At 45.6% G+C, this 23,837-nt stretch overlaps 1 protein-coding gene across 1 annotated transcript in view; it reads left to right on the forward strand.

Annotated features, from left to right (window-relative positions):
• DIS3L2 (DIS3 like 3'-5' exoribonuclease 2) overlaps positions 1-23,837 on the forward strand; it is a 214,049-nt gene that overhangs the window by 119,541 nt on the left and 70,671 nt on the right. The window contains exons 11-13 of the mRNA XM_081329970.1: positions 4,113-4,225; positions 16,155-16,262; positions 21,993-22,226. Of these exons, the coding sequence (XP_081186096.1) occupies positions 4,113-4,225; positions 16,155-16,262; positions 21,993-22,226 (455 nt within the window). The remainder of the gene's footprint in view (positions 1-4,112; positions 4,226-16,154; positions 16,263-21,992; positions 22,227-23,837) is intronic.

The following is a 23,837-nucleotide window of genomic DNA, read 5'->3' on the forward strand; positions in this document are numbered from 1 at the left end:
CGTTAGAGGTATTGTCGCAGGATGGAAGCTATTTCCACTCAAGCTTCCTTTGGCAGTTGACTGACGGTGAATTTGTCAATGCCGATGGGTTTGAAGTGGTGCTCCAGTTGCTTTGGGATTTGCACCCGTTTTATTATTGTGGGGTTGTTGAGGGGTTTTTTTTTTGTTTTGTTTTTCGCAATTGTTGTGGAAAAGCGGTACACAGGAAAACAATGCCGAAGGAGCACAAAACTGAGAAAGTAGCATCAAATGTGTGTGTGTGTGCCTGTGTGTAGCATTTTGAGCGGTCTTCCTTTCTTCCAGGTAGGGCAGACGGGAATCCAAAACCGTGGATACTAATACCACCTTTATTGTAAGGATGGAGTAACAGTAAATTGTGCAAGGAGTACCTGTAGTTTCTTCCACCTGTAGTTTCTTTGCCTTCGTGTCTGTGAAGGTTCTCCAGGCCGTCTTGTGTATCAAAAGCAGTTTTTTTTATTTTTGAAAAGGCAGCTGGACTGGCTTTTTTGGAGGAGGAGGAGGAGGAGGAGGAAGAGGAGAAGAAGAAGAAGAAGAAGAAGAAGAAGAAGAAGAAGAAGAAGAAGAAGAAGAAGAAGAAGAAGAAGAAGAAGAGGAGGAGGAGGAGGAGGAGGAGGAGGAGGAGGAGGAGGAGAAGAGGAGGAGGAGGAGGAGGAGGAGGAGAAGAAGAAGAAGAAGAAGAAGAAGAAGAAGAAGAAGAAGAAGAAGAAGAAGAAGAGGAGGAGGAGGAGGAGGAGGAGGAGGAGGAGGAGGAGGAGGAGAAGAGGAGGAGGAGGAGGAGGAGGAGGAGGAGGAGAAGAAGAAGAAGAAGAAGAGGAGGAGGAGGAGGAGGAGGAGGAGGAAATAAGAAAAGAGGAAGAAAGGAAGAAGAGGAGAAGAAGAAAGAAGAGGAGGAAGAAGAGGAGGAGGAGGAAATAAAGGAGGAAGAGGAAGAAGAGGAGGAGGAAGAAGAAGAAAGAAGAGGAGGAAGAAGAAGAAAGAGGAAGAAGGAAGAGGAGGAGGAGGAGGAGGAAATAAGAAAAGAGGAAGAAGAAGAAGAAAGAGGAAGAAGAAGAGGAAGAAGAGAAGAAGAGGAGGAAGAAGAGGAGGAAGAGGAAATAAGAAAAGAGGAGGAAGAAGAAGAGGAGGAGGAGGAAGAGGAGGAAGAAGAAGAAGAAAGAAGAGGAGGAGGAAGAGGAGGAGAAAATAAAGGAGGAAGAGGAAGAAAAGGAAGAGGAGGAAGAAGAAAGAAGAGGAGGAGGAGGAAGAAGAAGAGGAAGAAGAAAGGAAGAAGAAAGAAGAAGAGGAGGAGGAGGAGGAAATAAGAAAAGAGGAGGAGGAAGAAGAAGAAGAAAGAGGAAGAAGAAGAGGAAGAAGAGTAGGAGGAAGAAGAGGAGGAGGAGGAGGAAATAAGAAAAGAAGAGGAAGAAGAGGAAGAAGAAGAGGAGGAGGAAGAAGAAGAAGAAGAAGACGGCATTTCATTTCCTATCCTGGAGGCTTCATCAGTTACGTTAGATAGTGTGGGAAATGGAAGGGCAGTGATTGACAGTTGAGATTAAGTGGTGGGGGTGGGGGGCATGAGAGCTTTGACGCAGCCAACATTTTATTATTATTATTATTATTATTATTATTATTATTATTATTATTATTATTATTATTATTATTATTATTATTTTAAAGTGAGTTTAGATCGTGTTTCCCCCCCTCCCTCCCTCCCCCCAAATCTCTCTGATCTCCATTGTCCGATCTCCCGGCTGGGGAAGGAGGAATCTCAGCGTGATTTGAATCTTAGCCCCATTGCTTTTCACGCGGGGTCCCCAGATGGAATGAAATAAAGGGTGTTTCTTTCCTTTCTTTCTTTCTTTCTTTCTTTCTTTCTTTCTTTCTTTCTTTCTTTCTTTCTTTCTTTCTTTCTTTCTTTCTTTCTTTCTTTCTTTCTTTCTTTCTCTTTTGCACAAGTTCAAGTGTGGAAAGGAAGAGGGCGGAGGTCCCGGGCAACCCCCCCCCCTTGCTTTTCAAAACCTCTGATGGGAATCCTGAGCCTGAAACGGTCCAGGGAGGGTTTAGCTTGGCAGCCTCCGTGTTTGATTCTCTCCCGGAAGGCCCTTTCTCTGGGCTTGCCAACCTTCGGCTGAGGACGGGCAGTTCAGGCCCCTTCGGGGATCGGATGAGGCGGCGGCGAATGGCATGATGTCACGGCCCCTCTCCTTTTCCTTCCGTCAATATTTATCCTCTGGGGTCAAGAGATGAGAATTGGGGCTTCAAAAAGGAAGGGTGGCTCGTTCTTTCTTTCTTTCTTTCTTTCTTTCTTTCTTTCTTTCTTTCTTTCTTTCTTTCTTTCTTTCTTTTTCTCTCCCTCTTTCTCCCTCTTTCTCTCCCTCTTTCTCCCTTTCTTCCTTCCTTTCTTCCCCTTCCCCTCCCTCTCTTTCTTTCTTTCTTTCTTTCTTTCTTTCTTTCTTTCTCTTTTTCTTTCTCCCTTTCTCTTTCTTTTTCTCTCCCTCTTTCTTTCTCTCCCTCTTTCTCCCTCTTTCTCCCACTTTCTCCCTCTTTCTTTCTTTCTTTCTTTCTTTCTTTCTTTCTTTCTTTCTTTCTTTCTTTCTTTCTTTCTTTCTTTCTTTCTTTCTTTCTTTCTTTCTTTCTTTCTTTCTTTCTTTCTTTCCTTCTTTCTTTCTTTCCCCCCTAGCCCTTTTGCAACTGTTTGGCTCAGGCTGCTTTGCAAGTTTAAGAAGTTTTGCTCCCGAGTCCCAAAGGGGCTCCCCCCACCCTGGAGGCAACTGGCACTTCCTTGCTTTTTCTTTGAAGGTGTTTCGCTTCTCATCCCAGAAGCTTCTTCATCTCTGACTGGATGGTGGGGAACGGGAGGATTTATACTCTTTGCAAACAGCTGGTCATTTGCCTCCCTTTAGAGTCGTTGAGTCCACCTGGAGGTTTGTCTGTGTCCTCAGGGACACCATCTATCTCCAGTCTACAACAGAGTCCTTTCAGCAGTTCCAGGAAGGCTCCACACCCATTTGCACCACTCAGGTGACCCTGAGGACACAGACAAGCCTCCAAGTGACCTCAAGGACCCTCTGAATTAAAAGGATGTAAATGGCCAGCTGTCCGCAAGGAGCATAAATCCTTCCATTCTGCACCATCCAGTCAAAGCTGAAGAAGCGAAATGTCTTTAAAGAAAAACAAGGAAGTCCAGTTGCCTTTTGGAAAAAGCACCTTTGGGACAGCCATGACCTGGATGACTGAGAATCTCCACAGACGTTTAGTTTTGCTCTTGAGATCATTGATGGTCTCATTTCGACCTTGACCGGCCAGCTGCCTACATAGACTAGTGTTTCTCAGCGTTGGCCATTTTAAGCCAGGTGGACTTCAACTCCCAGAATTCCCCAGCCAGCATGAATTTGCTGAATTTGGAACCAATTTGGAAGCTTCCGCACACTCTTCAAGGGCAGCCCCATGTAGCGCTCACTGCAGTAGTCAAGGCGGGAGGGGACTAGGGGTTGGATGGCCGTGAGCAGGGATTGGAAAGAGGATCTCTCTAAAGAGGACTTAGAACATTCTCAAGTAGGCACGTGATGCCTTTGTTTTATCACCCAGGGAGTCCTCGACTTATGAACACAATTGAGCTCAAACGTTTGGTCGCTAAGTGAGACAGTTGTTCAGTGGATTTTTGCCCCATTTTACAACCATTCTCACCACAGTTGTTAAGGGAATCGTGGCAGGGGTTAAGTCAATAACCTAGTTGTGAAGTGAATCTGGATTCCCACCATTGACTTTGCCTGTCTGAAGGTTGTAACCGTCCAAACTACATGCCAGTTGCCAAGCCTCTGAATTCTGATCACGTGACCATGAGGATGCTGCAGTGGTCGTAAGTATGAAACTGGCTATGAGTCCTTTTTTTTGTAACTTTGAATGGTCACCAAACGAACCGTCGTAAAGTCGAGGGCGACCTGCATGGGCTTGTATTTCCTTGCAATTTTCTTTTTCTCAGAGCAAGCTAGGAATTCCACACTTTACGAGATAACGCAGTATATCTTCAAACTGGTCAACTTTCCAATTCTGGACTTCAACTCCCAGAATGCCGCAGCCAGCCTAATAAACGATCCCTTTTGCCCTTTCAGGTAACTTCGAAGTTGGTGTTCACATCGCGGACGTGAGTTACTTTGTCCCGGAAGGCACCGCCCTGGATGACGTTGCGAGCGAAAGAGCCACAAGTGTTTACCTGGTGCAAAAGGTGAGAAGGACCTTAAGGCCTCAAAGCCGCCTTCAAACAAAACTCAGCCTCTTTTGAGTGTTGAAGATTGATGCACATGATGCGTCTAGCAAGGAATTGATACCGTGGCACAACAGACCATCATTAGGCTGTTTCCGTGGGTCATTTGGTCTGTTTTTACAACAGGGTTTTTAGAACTTGGCCCCTTTAAGATGTGTGGACTTTAGCTCCCAGAATTCCCCAGCCAGCCAGCCAGCCATGCCTGTTTTGTTTTGTTGTTTGGACGCTGAGCTTGTCGATCAGAAGATCGGCAGTTTGGCGGGTCGAATCCCGAGTGCCGTGTAACAGAGTGAGCACCTGTTACTCGTCCCAGCTTCTGCCAACCTAGCAGTTCGAAAGCACGTAAAAATGCAAGTAGAAAAATAGGGACCACTACGGTGGGAAGGTAACAGTGTTCCGTGCGCCTTTGGCATCTAGTCATGCCAGCCACATGACCACGGAGACGTCCTCGGACAAGCGCTGGCTCTTCGGCTTTGAAACAGAGATGAGCACCGGCCCCTAGAGTCGGAAACGACTAGCACGCATGTGCGGGGGAACCTTTACCTTTACCTTTTTACCTCCTATAGTGGAGAGAGTGCAGAGAAAGGGATTACAAGAGAGTAAGGTATGCAGGCTGGGGAATTCTGGGAGCTGAAGTCCACACATCTTAAAGGGGCCAAGTTTGAAAAATAATTGCTTTATAGTAATCTGCTTGGCATTAGTATAGGTAGTCTTCAGCTTACGACTATTCCGTGACCGTGTAATAAACTGCATAGGTTGGTGAGCTGCCCTGCATTGGTTTCTCCCTGATATTAAATCAGACTGATATGAATGCAACATTGGCAAAGATATACAGGTAGTTCTCGACGTACGGCCAGAATTTATTTATTTATTTTATTTATTTTTTATTTTAATTCCATTTATATCCCGCCCTTCTCCGAAGACTCAGGGCGGCTTACAAGCTTAGCAGTAATTGAGCCCAAATTTTTTTGTTGCTAAGCGAGACAGCGGTTAAGTGAGTTTTACTCCATTATACAACCTTTCTTGCCACGGTCGTTAAGTGAATCACTGCAGTTGTTAAAAAAAATAACTGGAAAAAAATAACTTAGGACCCTTTTTCACACAGCCGTCGCGGCATCCTCCGTGGTCATGTGATCAAAAAGTCAAACACTTGGGATCTGGTTCGTATTTATGACGGTCGCAGTGTCCCCCGGGGGTCGCGCGATCCCCTTTTGTGACCTCCTGACAAGCCAAGTCGATGAGGGAACCCCGATTCACTTACCAACCAGGTGACTGACTTAACGACTGCCAGCGATTCACTTAACAACCGTGTCGAGAAAGGCCATCGAATGGGGCAAAACTCACTTTAACAACAATTTTGGACTCTGTTGCGGTTGTAAGTCGAGGACTACCTACTGAGCCGAAAGCTTCGGTTGTTAAGTGAGAAATTTGTTAAGTGAGTTTTGCCCCGTTCTGTGACTTTTCTTACCCTCAGCCGTTAAGTGAATCGCTGCAGTTGATAAGTTGGTAAGCCAGTGGTGAAGTGGCTTGACTTTGCTTGTCGGAAGGTTGCAAAAGGGGGATCACGTGACAACCCTGAGACACTGCGACCGTCATAAATATGAATCGGTTTCCCAGCATTTGAATTTTGATCACGTGACCATGGGGGGGGATGCTGCAGTGGTCCTAACCCTGTGAAAAATGGTCATAAGTTACTTTTTTCAGTGCCATGGGAACTTTGGTCACTAAGTGAACTGTTGTAAGTCGAGGAAATACCTCTAAAGAGAAGAAAGCTCAGGATGAAAAATACAGTGGGGGCCTACATCCTTCCCTGTAAAAGCTTTTATTATAAGTAGTCCTCGGCTTACAACAGTTCATTTAGAATAGGATAGGGATGGGGATGGGGATGGGGATGGGGATGGGGATAGAACAGAACAGAACAGAATAGAATAAATAAATAGAAATAAATAAATAGAAATAAATTAATAGAATAGAATAGAATAGAATAGAATAGAATAGAATAGAAATAAGAATAGAATAGAATAGAATAGAATAGAATAGAATAGAATAGAACAGAACAGAATAGAAATAAGAATAGAATAGAATAGAATAGAATAGAATAGAATAGAATAGAATAGAATAGGGAAATAGAAATTAGAATAGAATAGAATAGAAATTAGAATAGAATAGGAATAGAATAGAATAGAATAGAATAGAATAGAATAGAATAGAATAGAACAGAATAGAAATAAGAATAGAATAGAATAGAACAGAACAGAATAGAAATTAGAATAGAATAGGAATAGAATAGAATAGAATAGAATAGAATAGAATAGAATAGAATAGAATAGAATAGAATAGAATAGAAATAAGAATAGAATAGAACAGAACAGAACAGAACAGAACAGAATAGAATCTGAAAGGGACCTTGGAGGTCTTCTAGTCCAGCCCCCTGCTCAGGCAGAAGACCCTATATACCATCTCAGACAAGTACTAGTACCGCTTTGTGAAACCCTAGTGAGGCCACACCTGGAATACTGCAGCCAGTTTTGGTCACCATTATCACAAAAAAACCCCAAAAAACGTTGAGACCTTGGAAAAAGTTCAGAGAAGAGCAACGAAGACGATCCAAGTCCTGGAGACCAAAACATACAAAGAACGGCTGCGGGACTTGGGTTTAGCCAGTTTAAAGAACAGAAGAAACATGATAGCAGTGTTCCAGTATCTGAGGGGCTGCCCCAAAGAAAAAGGGGGGTCAATTTATTCTCCAAAGCACCAGAGGGCAGGACGAGGAACAATGGCTGGAAACTGACCAAAGAGAGAAGCAACCTGGAATTAAGGAGAAACTTCTCGACAGGGAGGACAATTAACCAGTGGAACAGCTTGCCACCAGAAGCTGTGAATGCTCCATCCCTGGAGGTTTTTAAGAAGAGACTGGACAGTCACTTGTCTGAGATGGTATAGGTTCTGCTTGAGCGGGGGGCTGGACTAGAGGACCTCCAAGGTCCTTTCTACCACTCTTCTATCTGTGTCTTACTGGTGGAGGAGGACTCGTCTCTGGTGACCTTTTCATACATTTCCTTTACTCCTAAATTTAAGCTGCTTGTAAATAAATAAATAATAAATAAATAAACCTTTATTGTCAAAGTACAACATGTGTACATTGAGATTAGCTGAGCCACCACCCACCCCCGTGCTCTCTCCCCCCAACACACAGTGACAACAAACCCTCCATCCCATATCATGAGTATCCTGTCGCTCTCCTTATTTCCCCTGCCTTTTCTCCTTGGGAAGGCCAAACTTAAAATCTGATGCCATCGTTAAAGGCTGTTTCGCTCCCCTCCCTCCAAATCCCACCTCCCACCCCACCCCCCTATAGTATTCCAGCATCCTGCCTGGCTCTTACCAACCCTTGGCGGTTTCTTGACTTTCTCCAATCTCACCATTCCCTCCCATTTACCTTCCCTTGCCAGGCTGCAAGTTCCAATATTATTGGCTGTCGTTTCCTGTTGATTGACAGATCTTTTTTTTTCGGAGCAGTGCTTCCAATATTCCATAGCTCCCATCGACTGCTTATTTTGGGGAGGTGGAGTGGGCTGCCCTGCCTTCCACCCTTAACCATGTAACGACTGAGCGCCGCGATAATTTCACGAAGCCAAACTAAGCACAGATGCTAGTTAGCGTCGCCCGAAAACCTTGGGACTGAAAGATGATTTAACACGGCAGCCAGCTTAATAAGCTTCATACGTTGGTGAGCTGTCCTGCATTGGTTTCTCCCTGATATTAAATCAGACTGATAGGAATGCAACATTGGCAAACAGACCATCGTTAGGCTGGTTCGGTGGGTCATGCGGTCTGGTTTTACAACAGGGTTTTTCAAACGTGGCCGCTTTAAGATGTGTGAACTTCGACTCCCAGAATTCCCCAGCCAGCCAGCCATGCCTGTTTTGTTTCTTTCCTCTTACCTCCTATATTGGAGAGAGTGCAGAGAAAGGGATTACAAGAGAGTAAGGTATGCAGGCTGGGGAATTCTGGGAGCTGAAGTCCACACATCTTAAAGGGGCCAAGTGTGAAAAATAATCGTTCTACAGGAATCTGCTTGGCATTAGTATAGGTAGTCTTCAACTTGCGATTATTCCTTTAGCGACCGTGATTAACATGACAGCCAGTGTAATAAACTTCATCAGTTGGTGAGCTGCCCTGCATTGGTTTCTCCCTGATATTAAATCAGACTGATATGAATGCAACATTGCATTCACATATACTGCCAGAATTGAGCCCAAATTTTTTGTTGCTAAGCGAGATAGTGGTTCAGTGAGTTTTGCCCCACTATACGACCTTTCTTGCCACAGTCATTAAGCGAATCGCTGCCCTTGTGAAGTTTGTAAAACGGTTGTTAAGTGCATCTGGATCTCCCCATTGACTTTGCTGGTCAGAAGGTCGCGAAAGGGGATCACGTGACCCAGGGACACCGTGACCATCATAAATACGAGTCAGTTGCGAAGCCTCTGAATTTTGATCTCGTGACCACGGGGAGGCCGCAACGGTCGTTAAATGTGAAAAACGGTCACAAGTCGCTTTTTCCCCCGGTAGCGCTGTAACTTTGAACCGTCGCTAAATGAGCTGTTGTAAGTCGAGGACCACCTGCAGAGCAAATGTACGGTATCCTCTGGTAGAATTAAAGCATGGATTACGATTAATTCTGCAGCCCATAATTCAGCAGCAGTATCTTCTTGAAATGTTTTTTTTCTTTTCAATTCAAATCCTCTAATCCTCGGCTAGCTTGAGACTCTTAAGCAAAATCCTAGCCTGTGGTTCTTTGGGAAAATTGTAAATAAGAGGCGTTTTCATTCCCCAGTGCAAAAGGGAATAAATTATAAAGCTAAAGTAGCCCTAAAATATTGTTAAAGTATGAGTTCCTCTAAGTAAATGTTTCTTCTCTCTCCCCAGTGTGTCTGTGAGGGAAGAAAGAAGGGATGGCAGCCATGTTAAGGTAGCATTAAAGTCCTGCTGGCTTAACCGAATAACAGAATTGGAAGGGACCTTTAGAGGTCTTCTACTCCAACCCCTTGCTTAAGCAGGAGACACTGACTATACCATTTCAGACAAATGTCCAATCTTAAAACCTCTTGTGTCGGAGCACCCACAATTCCTGAAGGCAAGTCGTTCCCCTGATTAATTGTTCGCACTGTTAGGAAAATTTTCCTTAATTCCAGGTTGTTTCTCTCCTCGGTCAGTTTCCATCCGTTGCTTCTTGTCCTGCCTTCAGGTGCTTTGGAGAATAGCTTGACTGCCTATTCTTTGGGGCAGCCCCTGAGATACTGGATCATGGACTTCAATTCCCAGAATTCCTGAGCCAGAGTGGGGGAACTATGGCCCCCTCATGACTTGTGGACTTCAACTCCCAGAATTCCTGAGCCAGCCTGGGGGAACTATGGCCCCTTCATGACTCGTGGACTTCAACTCCCAGAATTCCTCAGCCAGCCATGCTGAGGGAAAAGGGAGAGGTTTCCAAGCTGAGCCATGCTGGCTCAGGAATTCTGGGAGTTGAAGTCCATGAGTCATAAAAGAGCCGAGGTTGCCTACTCCTGGCCTAGGCCTACCCAATTCCAGCAATTGTCTTTGTATATTTTAGCCTCCGACCCCCCTAATCCTCTTTGTTGCTCTTCTCTGCACTCTTTCCAGAGTCTCTAACATCTTTATATATATATGTGTATGTGTGTGTGTGTGTGTGTGTGTGTGTGTAAATTACTAACAAAGAATTAAGGGAGACTAAGATGCATTTCTGACTCTTTAGTCTTCATCAGTCAGTCATACCCTTCTGAGATTCGAACCAGAAGGGTATGACTGACTGATGAAGACTAAAGAGTCAGAAATGCATTTTAGTCTCCCTTAATTCTTTGTTAGTAATTTACACAAATATATGAACTGTCCGGTTTGACTACAGCCTGTTCGATGGCCTTTGAGATAAGGCTGAAAACAGGAAATAAAGATTTGCCCCATGTTTGGGGCCTAGCAAGGTAATCTAAATAGTTAACATTTGACATATATATATATGTCAAATGTTTGACATATATATATATCCCGAGTGCCGCGTAGCAGAGTGAGCGCCTGTTACTCGTCCCAGCTTCTGCCCACCTAGCAGTTCGAAAGCATGTAAAAATGCAAGTAGAAAAATAGGGACCACTACGGTGGGAAGGTAACAGCGTTCCGTGCGCCTTTGGCGTCTAGTCATGCCGGCCACATGACCACGGAGACGTCCTCGGACAAGCGCTGGCTCTTCGGCTATGAAACAGAGATGAGCACCGGCCCCTAGAGTCGGAAACGACTAGCACACATGTGCGGGGGAACCTTTACCTTTTATATATATATATATATATATATATATATATATATATATATATATATATATATATATATATATATATATATATATATATATATTGTTTTCATTTTCCCAACACTACGCAAATACACTTCTTGCTACTATTAATACACGCCAAATTGAATGTACATATTCTAGCGTTATACAAGCAACAACAATATCAGTTCATAACCTCTTTTCTAACCAGTTTATATTTCAGTTGTATTTGAAATTAAGGCCTCCTTGTTAAATCAATATCCTGTTTTTCAAGCTCTTATTTAAATTTCGTTTCCCATCAATATTCCCAATATCTTTTGTCAGTTAACGGGTTTTCTCCAGATTAAGTTACATTTGTGTAGCTAAGAATGTCATCTATACAAGCCATCCCGGTGTTTTCATATTTCCCAGATCAAAAAAAGGTGCTGTTCCCATTATAAATTATACCTTTCTTGTTATAAAAGCCTATTTATATCTAAGAGTTTTCTATTCTTTTAACCATAGTCAGACAGATACTTAATCATATAATGCCCCCTCTGGTTAAGTCAGATCTTCTGTTGTTGTTTTTTTTTAAAGTCAAAAGTCTTTTTGAGTATCGTGGTGACCACAATTGGGTGCAATTCCAGGGGGCTTTTATGAAAACGGTGGGAAGGGGGTGGGGGGCAGAAGAGAAGCTGAATAGCTTTGCATAAATTAATTCCCTTGAATTGACTGCCCTGGGCAGTCGTGTTAAAAAAAATGGTTAAAGGTTTGTTTTGAGAGAGAGAGAGAGAGCGGGCGCAAATCTTGAAAAAAAAAATAAAACCCGAACATATCGGATTCTACAAAGCAGGCAAAACCTATACAATTTTCTCCACTTTTCCTGGCACATCCCGGCCTGTTGTTTTAGGTGCGAAATGTTGGCGTGGGGAAGGTCAGCCATAAATCTCCAGGCAATATTTTGCGGGGGTTGTCTTCCCCCCCCCACCACCACCAATGGAGATCAAAGATTGCCCTGGAAGCGAGTCTTGGGGTTGAGTCCAAAGGGCCTTCGGGATGCTCTCGCTTCTGACACCAGCGGATTGTCAGGCTGTCGATGTTTTGACAAGGTCAGGCGGAATAACAGAGCAGGGATCGAAGTCCCGATTCATTCGTGGAAGGGCTGATACCAAAAGAAATAGGAAAAAGAAAGGAAATGCCCGAAGAGCAGAAAGACTTGGCCGACAAAGAATCAGGCTCCTGCAGTGGGGAAGGCCACCCTTGAGGCCTCCAGCTCCTCGGCCCTCCGCAACTCGCGGGTTCAAATCCCTGGTTGCCAACAGAGTGCTAAGCCAGCTTCCTCGGACGTCTGAATGAGTCCCAAACTGAGCAGGAATGGACAGGCGGCCAGCTGAGCAATGGGACTGGGATCGTTGGTGGGGCTCCGGGGAAATGTCGGTTTTTACGTTCCGTGCAAGCAGTCCGTTCCACAGGCTCACAGATTTCTTTCCGGAGTCCCCGTTGTGATTCCCACTCCTGGTGGGTCTTCTCCTGGAAGGGCCCCTGTCCGTTGGAGGTCCTCTAGTCCAACCCCCTGCTCAAGCAGGAGATCCTGTAGTACCATCTCAGACAAGTGGCCGTCCGGCCTCTTCTTCAACACCTCCAGTGATGGACCGCCCACGATTTCTGGTGGCGAGCTGTTCCACTGGTCGATTGTCCTTGCCATCAGGAAGTTTCTCCTTAATCCCAGGTTGCTTCTCGCCTCGGATCCGTTTCCACCCATTGTTTCTCGCCTCGCCTTCAGGTGCTTTGGACAATAAGTTCACACACACACACACACACACACGCACGCACACACGCACACACACACACACACACACACACAAACACGTCTTCTTTGTGGCGGACCCGCAACTTCTAGAGGCAAGGAGTTCCCCTGGCTCATTGTTCTCACTGTCAGAAGATTTCTCCTTAGTTCTGGGTTGCTTCTCTCCTTGGTTAGTTTCCATGCGTTGCTGGGTGGAATCCGCTGTCCTTTGGCTGCCTCGGGGTCTGCCAGGCTCCTGCTTTGATTTAGTCCAGGGGTAGGCAACCTTGGCTCTTTTATGACTCGTGGACTTCAACTCCCAGAATTCCTGTGCCAGCATGACTCAGCTTGGAAACCTGTCCCTTTCCCCTCAGCATGGCTGGCTGAGGAATTCTGGGAGTTGAAGTACACGAGTCATGAAGGGGCCATAGTTCCCCCATGCTGGCTCAGGAATTCTGGGAGTTGAAGTCCGCAAGTCATGAGGGGGCCATAGTTCCCCCATGCTGGCTCAGGAATTCTGAGAGTTGAAGTCCGCAAGTCATGAGGGGGCCATAGTTCCCCCATGCTGGCTCAGGAATTCTGGGAGTTGAAGTCCGCAAGTCATGAAGGGGCCATAGTTCCCCCATGCTGGCTCAGGAATTCTGGGAGTTGAAGTCCGCAAGTCATGAAGGGGCCATAGTTCCCCCATGCTGGCTCAGGAATTCTGGGAGTTGAAGTCCGCAAGTCATGAGGGGGCCATAGTTCCCCCATGCTGGCTGAGGAATTCTAGGAGTTGAAGTCCGCGAGTCATGAGGGGGCCATAGTTCCCCCATGCTGGCTGAGGAATTCTGGGAGTTGAAGTCCGCAAGTCATGAGGGGGCCATAGTTCCCCCATGCTGGCTCAGGAATTCTGGGAGTTGAAGTCCACGAGTCATGAGGGGGCCATAGTTCCCCCATGCTGGCTCAGGAATTCTGGGAGTTGAAGTCCGCGAGTCATAAAAGAGCCAAGGTTGCCTACCCTTGATTTATTGTAAGTCCAAGGAGTCTCAATCTTAGCGACTCGAAGATGTGTGGACTTCAGCTCCCAGAATTCCCCAGCCAGCATGCCCGCCGGCTACGGAGGCTTGTGCAGCCTGCCTCCCTGTGCTTATCTGATCCTGAACTCCAAGGACCTTTTTAACCCCCACCCCCACCCTCTCCTAAGGGACAGCCTGCCATTGTTGAGCCAAACCATGGCCAGCCTCACGTAGGAAGTCTGTCCATTATGCCCGAGCTTCCATTGTGAACGTGCTCCTTTGCCACTGCAACAACACAGCTGGCGGCTTCTGTATCCAGAGGAACAAGCTTATCACATTCCGGTGACTGCTGACCTTCCCAGGTCATTCGGCCCTTCTGATCCCGACGGAAAGCCACTCCGACCACGCCAAAGCTCTCCTCTCTCTTCTCTCCCTCTTCCCAACCGCTGCCGGGCAATTAGAGTGGATTTATGAGCCGGAGGGGGGGGGGCGGGAAATCGGGTGCCAAGCCACAAACGTGATTAAATATTTTTAAAGAGCTTTCCCATGAAGGCTCGGGGTGAAGGGGTGAAGATGAACTGCGAGTGCTTTTTTTCCAAAACTTAAGGCACGGGATGATGGATCTTTTTCTTTCTTTCTTTCCCCCCGCCCCCCCAACTTCCCTTCCCCCCCCACCCCCTGAATTGACTTATTTGCTTTAGGCTTTTTTTGGGCAAGCCCAATCAGCTGGAGGTGGCATTATCGGAAGGTGGCAGGGACAGCTGATGCAATAGCAGGCAGAGGGTGCCAGCAAAGCAATAACGGCGCTATTGATTATTCGTTTCCCTGTTTTAACGAACTGTTACCCTTCTGGTGTTGTTTGTTTGTTTTTAAGCAAGGCAACGTAACCCGTCAGAAATAGCAATTCTGGACTTTGAGATTTAGAACAATTTCTAAATCAATTTCTAAATTGTTCTAACAACAGTTAGAACAATTAACCAGCGGAACAACCTGCCTCCAGAATGCTCCAACACTGGAGGTTTTTAAGAAGAGACTGGACAGCCATTTGCCTGAAATGGTATAGGGTTTCCTGCCTGAGCAGGGGGTTGGACTAGATGACCTCCAAGGTCCCTTCCAACTTTATTATTATTATTATTATTATTATTATTATTATTATTATTATTATTATTATTATTATTATTATTATTATTATTATTTATTATTATTACTAAGCTTGTAAGCCGCCCTGAGTCTTCGGAGAAGGGCGGGATATAAATGGAATTAAAATAAAATAAAATAAAAAAAATTATTATTATTTGGAATGATCTCAGAATAACAAGAGTTGGAAGGGACCTTGGAGGTCTTCTAGTCCAGCCCCCTGCTCAAGCAGGAGACCCTACACAGGTCTTACTCTTGACTTACAAGTGTTTGCTTAGCGACTGTTTGAAGTTACAGTGGCGCTGTGGAAAAAAAGAAAGGAGAAATTTGCTGGCAGTGAGAACAATTAATCAGGGGGAATGACTTGCCTCCGGGAGTTGTGAGCGCTCCGTGGCTGGAGGCTTTTAAGGACAACCATTTGTTTGAAATGGTAGGGGGTCTCCTGCTTGAGCAGCGGGTTGGACTAGTACCTTGCTCAATAGTAGCAACTGTGAGAGAGATCTCGGAGTCCAGGTGGACAGTCACTTCAATGTGAGCCAGCCGTGTGCTGCAGCTGCCCAAAAAGCCAAGACAGTGCTAGGCTGCATTAACAGAGGGATAGAATCAAGGTCGCATGAAGTACTAATACCACTTTTCAAGGCCTTGGTAAGGCCACACCTGGAATACTGCATCCAGTTTTGGTCACCACGATGTAAAAAAGATGTTGAGACTCTAGAAAGAGTACAGAGAAGAGCAACAAAGATGATCGGGGGACTGGAGGCTAAAACATATAGGGAACGGATGCTGGAATTGGGTATATGTAGTTTAACGAAGAGAAGGGTGAGGGGTGACATGATAGCAGCGTTCCAATATCTCAGGGGCTGCCCCAAAGAAGAGGGAGTCAAGCTATTCTCCAAAGCACCTGAAAGCAGGACAAGAAGCAATGGATGGAAACTAGTCAAGGAGAGAAGCAACCTAGAACTAAGGAGAAACTTCCTGACAGTTAGAAGAATTAACCAGTGGAGCAACCTGCCTCCAGAAGCTGTGAATGCTCCAACACTGGAGGTTTTTAAGAAGAGACTGGCCAGCCACTTGTCTGAAATGGTATAGGGTTTTCTGCCTGAGCAGGGGGTTGGACTAGATGACCTCCAAAGTCCCTTCCAACTTATTATTATTATTATTATTATTATTATTATTATTATTATTATTATTATTATTATTATTATTATTATTATTATTATTATTATTATTATCTCCAAGGTCCCTTCCGACTCTGTTATTCTCTTTCCCTACCACTGAACCAGAGCATGAAAGATCAGTTCAGCGTACGCAGGTCAGTTAAACCTGTGCATTGCTACTCGGGCCTACACGCAGGACTAATCTCAACTAACCAACTTAGTCGGAGTTGGGGTTGGAGTTAGCTGAGGGTCAACAGAATTCACGGGGAGTTAGAACATAGTCTATTTCCAGCTGCGCAGAGATTCTAGGCCGATTCCTCGCTTCACGCCGCCCGCCGTTTCTGCTACGCCTTCCCTTACACGTGCCAAGCAAACAGCCACGGTGGACATCACTTCTTGTCATTTAACCTAGTTTAGCTTCTGGCTTGGGAGACGACTCCTGTTCTTAGACCCAGGCGCTCACGTTCAGACGACCATGTGCTGCTTCGCTTCCCAGGTGATCCCGATGCTTCCCCAACTGCTGTGTGAAGAACTCTGCAGCCTTAATCCCATGACGGACAGACTCACCTTCTCCGTCATTTGGAAGCTGACTCCACAAGGCAAGGTAAGACACAAGCATTTTCCACAGTCCGCAGTCCGCGGCGATGGTCTCTGCGCCCTTCCGTGAAAAGCTGTTTTTTTTAAACAAATTTTTAGATCTTCCTGAAATGTTTGCTGCCGGTTTGCCTTTTGGCCTTGAAGAGAAGAGCAACGAAGACGGTCAGGGGACTGGAGGCTAAAACATATGAAGGACGCTTGCAGGAACTGGGCATGGCTCGCCTAGAGAAGACATGATAGCAGTCTTCAAATATCTGAGGGGCTGCCACAGAGAGGGAGGGGGTCAACTTGTGTTCCAAAGCATCTGAAGGCCATACAAGGAATAACGGATGGAAACTGATCAAGGAGAAATTCAGCTTTCTCCTTAATTCCAGGTTGCTTCTCTCCTCGACTAGCTTCCCTCCGTCGCTTCTTGTCCTGCCTTCGGGAGCTTTGGAGAAGAGCTTGACTCCCTCTTCTTTGGGGCAGCCCCTGAGATATTGGAACAGGGCTTTTCAACCAGTGGTATGGGTACCACCTGTGCTACACTGGCACCTGGCAGGTGGTACGCGACCATCCTAGAGAAGTGGTAGCGGGGGAGGGGAAGGAGCTGAACCGGTGGCAGCACCGCACAAGCCTGAGCGAGAGACGGCTGGAGCTGCAGGGCTGTCGGGGCTCAGCGGAAGCGCCAGGATCAGTGCTTCTTCGGGGCTGTCAGGGCTCAGCGGAAGCACCTGGATCAGCGCCAGGCTCCAGCTGGAGCTCGGCGCTGATCCCGGCGCTTCTGCTGAGCCCAGAAGAAGCGCCGATCAGCTGGAATGTTGCAGCAACTCCAGGGTCTTGTGATTTACGTTCAGATGCTTGGCAACTGATTCATCTTTTCAGTGCCATTGTGACTTCGAACAGTCGCTAAGCGAACTGTTGTAAGTCGAGGACTACCTGTACTTCATCACTTTTTTCCTGTTTGTTTTTTTTTGTCCTCAAGTTTTTGACACCACGCTAGGCGACTGGTGGTACTGGGATGTTGCCGTATCCTAAAAGTGGTACGATGGGTGAAAAGGTTGAAAAGCCCTGTATTGGAAGACTGCTATCATGTCCCCCTTCGTCCTTCTCTTCATTAGACTAGACCAGGGGTAGGCAACCTCGGCTCTTTTATGACTCATGGACTTCAACTCCCAGAATTCCTGAGCCAGCATGGCTCAGGAATTCTGAGAGTTGAAGTCCATGAGTCATAAAAGAGCCGAGGTTGCCTACCCCTGGACTAGACATACCCAATTCCAGCAACCGTTCCTGATATGTTTGACCCTCCAGTCCCCTGATCCTCTCTGTTGCTCTTCTCTGCACTCTTTCCAGAAGAATAATTTTCTAGAGAAATAAAGTAGCTATCTCAGAAGAGACCCTTGGCTCAAAGATGTGCTAGTTCTTCACTGTTGGGAAGTCCAGTAGACCTGTACAGACCCATCTCATCCAAACCAGCCCGTTTCTTCTCCAAAGAAGTGCCGAGCGTTGGACACATGCTCCTTTGATGCTTTGATATTGGGGGGGGGGGAAACATATCCTCCCAATAATTGATAGGTATCCTGGACATTCTGACACTGCTTATTTATTTATTTATTTATTTATTTATTTATTTATTTATTTATTTATTTATTTATTTATATTACATTTATATACCGCCCTTTCCCGAAGGACTCAGGGCGGTTTACAGGGTGATTAAAAAACAGAGATACAAAAGTTAAAAACAGATTAAAAAAATTATATTCGTCCCTGCATAAGTAAAACCCCAGTTAAAATTAAGATTAAAACTAAAATTAAAATTCTCAGCCTGGGCCAGAGAGCTCGAAGAGCCAGGTCTTCAGGTCCCGGCGGAATGATCGGAGGTCGGGGGCGGTCCTAAGCTCCACGGGCAGCTGGTTCCAGAGGGTAGGCGCCCCCACTGAGAAGGCCCTATCCCTGGGTGTTACCCGCCGGCAATCTCTTACCGGTGGCACCCTGAGAAGACCCTCCCTGTGGGAGCGCACTGGACGAAGGGAGCTTGATGCGGCAGCAGGTGTTCCCTCAGATATTCTTGCTCCATTCTTCAAAGATCTTGTGTAATATTTTGGTTGTTTTAATGTTTTGTGTCATTTTTTAAAAATTCCAGTATTAACTGACATCAACAAAAGATTTTTCCCCTTCTGCTTAGAAACTTTTGTCCCTTCCAGTTCTAGTTTACAAAATCATTACTTATATTCTGTTATGATTTACAATAGCCAGGATAGCCAGAATAAGTTTGTTTCCCACAAGAAACAAACAATTCCAAAATCATATAGTAAAAATATTCCAAATTTATCTGGATCATTAATCCATTTATAACTCTTAGCTCAAAATCTTGCCTAGTTGTTTATTTCAAAGTTCTTGAGCTCATATTCTTTTCAGACTTGTAATTCTGACGGTTTCTAATGATTTTAAGATGGTTAATAGTCAATTTCCAAAAGTCATTAGAAAATGAGGTTTGTAAACTTAGTAACTTTGAGGGAAATGGGCAGTTTAGAAACATGAAATATAAATAAAATATTTTAAAAGACTTGAAGTAAGATGACTGATCTCATTGTCACCTGGTGCTCAAACATAGAAAGCCATTGCGCTGCAGTCTCCTCATGGAGGGGCAGCCACACGGACCATACATGAGTGTCCAGTGGCTGCTGCTTAAGGACGAACAGACTGTGCTAACTGCGCAGGTGGCTAGATTCTGCGCAACAGCACTGGGGACGCGTCGGAAAGGTCGGATCAATCCACCCTAGCAATTTTTCAAAACTAATGTAGCATCGTACCCTTTTGCATTACTATTATTATTATTATTATTATTATTTTGCACTTTAGTATTCAAAGACTAACCTGCCCCCACGGTTTTAAGGATTGATATTATAGTTTAGTTAGGCCCTGGGTAACTGACCGACTCAATGCCCATTTGTGATTTTAATGTGGAATTCATCCGCTATTTATTCTTTTATTCTAGAATTTTTAACTGGATATTCACTGAGTGTTTTTATTTGCTCTGGTCTCTGGTCTTTGCCTATCACCCTTCTCAGCCATGAATCTTCGATGGGAGACGATCTCCAATTTCGTAAGGTTCACAAGTAGCAGAGGGGTGTCTTCACGGCACAGAAGAAGCAGGGTTTAAGTCCCTCTGAATCATATCCCTCTAGTCCAGGGCTTTTCAACCAGTGGCACGGGTACCACCTGTGGTACTTTGGCACCTGGCAGGTGGTACGCGACCATCTTAGAAAAGTGGTAGCAGGGGAGGGGAATGAGCTGAACCGGTGGCAGCACCGCCCAAGCCTGAGCGAGAGACGGCTGGAGCTGCAGGGCTGTCGGGGCTCAGCAGAAGCGCCAGGATCAGTGCCAGGATCCAGCTGGAGCTCGGCACTGATCCTGGCGCTTCCGCTGAGCCCAGAAGAAGCGCCGATCAGCTGGAATGTTGCAGCATCTCCAGGGTCTTGTGATTTACATCCAGATGCTTGGCAACTGATTCATATTTATGACGGTCACAGTGTCCCAGGGTCATGTGAAGGGACCAAAACCTGCTGCAACCACCCAGTAGAGTGGGGGAGGAAATAAAAACCAAACACCCCCCCACCCCACCACCATTGCCAATCCTCAACAGAAATGCTCACAACAATGAAAACCTCGGACAGGAGGAAGAGCGCCGCCGGGCGGGCAGGCAGGTGTCTCGCTTGGCTGTGGCTTGGGGGGCACTTTTTTCAGTGCCGTTGTAACTTCGAACAGTCACTAAGTGAACTGTTGTAAGTTGAGGACTACCTGTACTTCATCACTTTGTTCCTTTTTTGTTTTTTGGTCATCAAGTTTCTGACACCTTGCTAGGCGACTCTTGGTACTCGGATGTCGCCATAAAAGTGGTACGATGGGTGAAAAGGTTGAAAAGCCCTGATCTAGTCAACATCCTTGGGGGTGTTTTCCATCCCTCTCTCCATCCTGGCTGCTCCTCCAGCTTACCTAACTCGAACTCAGTCCTCTGAGGTCAGGTTGAGGTGGAAACGCTTTGCACAATGCTTTGGATGACGTTTTCCGCTTTGTCCTCGGTGCTGGAAAACAGCTGTTTCTCCAAAAATAAAAAAAAATATGCACATTTATGACCAGGACTGCGCTTGCGACTGTAACACATTCCTTAACGCTGGTAGAATTTGTTTTATCTGAGTTGCAGCAGCCTTAATGCTCCTAATAGCCTGAGGACCGTTATCTGCTGGGTTGCAGTCATCTGGGCAAGATTGATGGGAGCCTTGGGTGAACAGCCCTCTTCCCGACAACCAGGAATGAGACAGATGAAGAGGAGAGGGGGGGGGCGTTTCAGGCGCCATCGTGCCAGGAGGACACAGGTCGGCCTTCCTGGGCGGCTGCACAGATTTAGCGCTCCTCCAGCAATATAAGACCGTGGGTGCGCCATCACTGGAGGTTTTTAAGAAGAGGCTAGACAGTCACTTGTCCGAGGCGGTATAAGTTCTCCTGCTTGAGCAGGGGGCTGGACTAGAAGACCTCCAAGGTCCCTTCCAGATTCTATTCTATTCTATTCTAATTACTATTCTATTCTATTCTATTCCATATTTCTATTCTATTCTATTCTATTCTATTCTATTCTATTCTATTCTATTCTATTCTATTCTATTCTATTCTATTCTATTCTATTCTATTCTATTCTATTCTATTGTTTTATTCTGTTTTATTCTATTCTATTCCATATTTTCTATTCTATTCTATTCTAATTCTATTGTATTCTATTCTATTCCATTCCATTCTATTCTATTCTATTCCATATTTTCTATTCTATTCTATTCTATTCTATTCTATTCTATTCTATTCTATTCTATTCTATTCTATTCTATTCTATTCTATTCTATTCTATTCTATTATTTCATATTTTCTATTATATTCTATTCTAATTCTATTCTATTCTATTCTATTCTATTTCATATTTTCTATTATATTCTATTCTAATTCTATTCTATTCTATTCTATTCTATTCTATTCTAATTACTATTCTATTCTATATTTTATTCTGTTCTATTCTGTATTTCTAATCTATTCTGTTTTGTTCTAATTACTATTCTATTCTGTAATTCTATTCTATTCTCTATTCTATTCTATTCCATATTCTGTTCTGTTCTGTTCTATTCAGACTATTCAAATGAATTGTGCAAAGTGCAATCCAAAATCCGTTTTATGGCGTATCTCTGATGAGTAGGGACCCCTTGCTTTCAAGTTGGCAACGGAAAGAACTACAGGTAGTCCTCGACTTACGATGACAACAGAGCCCCAAATTGATGTCGTTAAGTGAAACATTTGTTAAGGGAGTTTTTGCCCCCTTTTACAGCTTTTCTTGTCACAGTCCTTAAGTGACCCACTGCCGTTGTTAAGCTGCTAACCCGGTCGTTAAGTGGAACCTGGCTTCCCCCCTTGACTTTGCTTGTCGGAAGGTCGCCAAAGGGGGTCACGCGACCCTGGGAGACTGCAATCGTCATAAATATGAGTCAGCTGCCCAGCGGCTGGATGTTGATCCCGTGACCGTGGGGATGCTGCGACGGGCGTTAAGTGTGAAAAGCGGTCGTAACTCTGTTTTCTCAGTGCCATTGTAACTTTGAAAGGTCAGCAAATGAACGGTTGTAAGTCGAGGACTACCTGTACTGACTTAACAACCGCAGTGATTCACTTAACAATGGTGGGGCGTTTCTCCTTGATGCTCTTTCTCAACTTGATGTTCCAGATCCTCGACGAATGGTTTGGGAGGACCGTGATTCAATCCTGCGTGAAGCTCAGCTACGACCACGCCCAGAGCATGATTGAGGATCCGGATCGGGTGTTTGGGGCGGAGGAGCTGCCCCCCGTCGCCCCCTGCCACGCCGTGGCTGAGGTCCACCAAGCCGTCCTCAGCCTCCATCAGATCGCCAAGCAGCTGCGTCAACAGCGCTTTGCGGACGGGGCTCTCCGCTTGGACCAGGTTAGCTGTACAAGGATTGTTGCTTAATTAAGGTTCACTTAAGAAAATTCACATTTACGGAATTCTGGAAAATACACGCCTGGAGAAAATGAATATGGGCTACATCCGTGGCGAGATTCAGCCAGTTCGCACCAGTTCAGCAGAACCGGTAGTTAAATTTTGTTGGCTTCAGAGAACCGGCTGAATGCACACTGCTCCCGGAAGTCCGTTCTAGGCCTCCCAGGTGTAGAACGGCTCACCGGAAATGCATGGATGCCACTTCCGGAAGTCCGTTCTAGGCCTGGGAGGCCTGGAGGAGGCCTCTCAGGCCTAGAACGGCTCGCCAGAAGTGCATGGATGCCACTTCTGGAAGTCCGTTCTAGGCCTCAGAGGCCTGGAAGAGGCCTCCTAGGCCTAGACCGGCTCGCCGGAAGTACATGGATGCCACTTCCGGAAGTCCGTTCTGGGCCTCGGAGGCCCAGGCCTGCATCCACGCAGAGTACCGGTTGTTCAGGTATTTGAAACCCACCACTGGGCTACATACTTTTGAAGACACCACGGGTGGTGTTCACTGTTGGACTATGTGTTTCTCAACCTTGGTCACTTTAAGGCAGGTGGACTTCAACTCCCAGAATCCCCTAGCCAGCTATGCCATGCTATGGAATTCTGGGAGTTGAAGTCCACCCGTCTTAAAGTGGCCAAGATTGAGAAACACTGAATTAGTCTAAGGGGACCTAAACATGGCATTAAGAGGTTCCAGTCTATTTACTACCAAAGCTCAGAATAGCAGAATAACAGTTGGAAGGGATCTTAGAGGTCTTCTAGTCGAAACCCCTGCTCAAGCAGGAGAACCTATGTCATTTCAGACAAATGGCTGTCCTGTCTTTTCTTAAAAACCTCCAGTGTTGGAGCACCCACAATATCCATTATCATAAAATAACAGAATAGCAGAGTTGGAAGGGACCTTGGAGGTCATCTAGTCCAACCCCCTGCTCAGGCAGGAAACCCTACACCATTTCAGACAAATGGCTGTCCAGTCTCTTCTTAAAAACCTCCAGTGTTGGAGCATTCACCACCTCTGGAGGCAGGTTGTTCCACTGGTTAACTGTTCTCACTGTCAGGAAGTTTCTCCTTAGTTCTAGGTTGCTTCTCTCCTTGATCGGTTTCCATCCCTTGCTCAATCAAAGCCACTTCCCATTTAAGTTTAAAATCCCAAAATGGTATCACAGAATATTCGAAAAGGCATCCAATTTTCTTGATCGTGTGAGTGCTGGTTTCAGAAGAGGGCACAGAGAAGTACTGGAAGGGGTCTTTGGGATGGGGAAAAATGGTGATCCGTAACGCCAGAATCCTAGTTAAGAGTCTACCTGGAATGCCAAGTAGCAAAAGGACGGATTGAGAGCGGAGTTCAGCCCGCCGGTGAATTTATCCTCGATATTACTCAGATATCAGGCAACCTATCCGGCGGGTAGTCCTCAACTTACGACCCCAGTTGAGCCCAAAATTTCCATTGCTAAGCAAGACAGACGTTAAGAGAGCGTGGCCCCATTTCACGACCTCACTTGCCACAGTTGGTAAGTGAGTCACTGCCGTTCTTAAGTGAGTCAGACGGTCGTTAAGCGAATCTGGCTT

The sequence above is a fragment of the Vipera berus genome (assembly GCF_964194415.1).
Source record: "Vipera berus genome assembly, chromosome: 5".
Classification (NCBI taxonomy): domain Eukaryota; kingdom Metazoa; phylum Chordata; class Lepidosauria; order Squamata; family Viperidae; genus Vipera; species Vipera berus.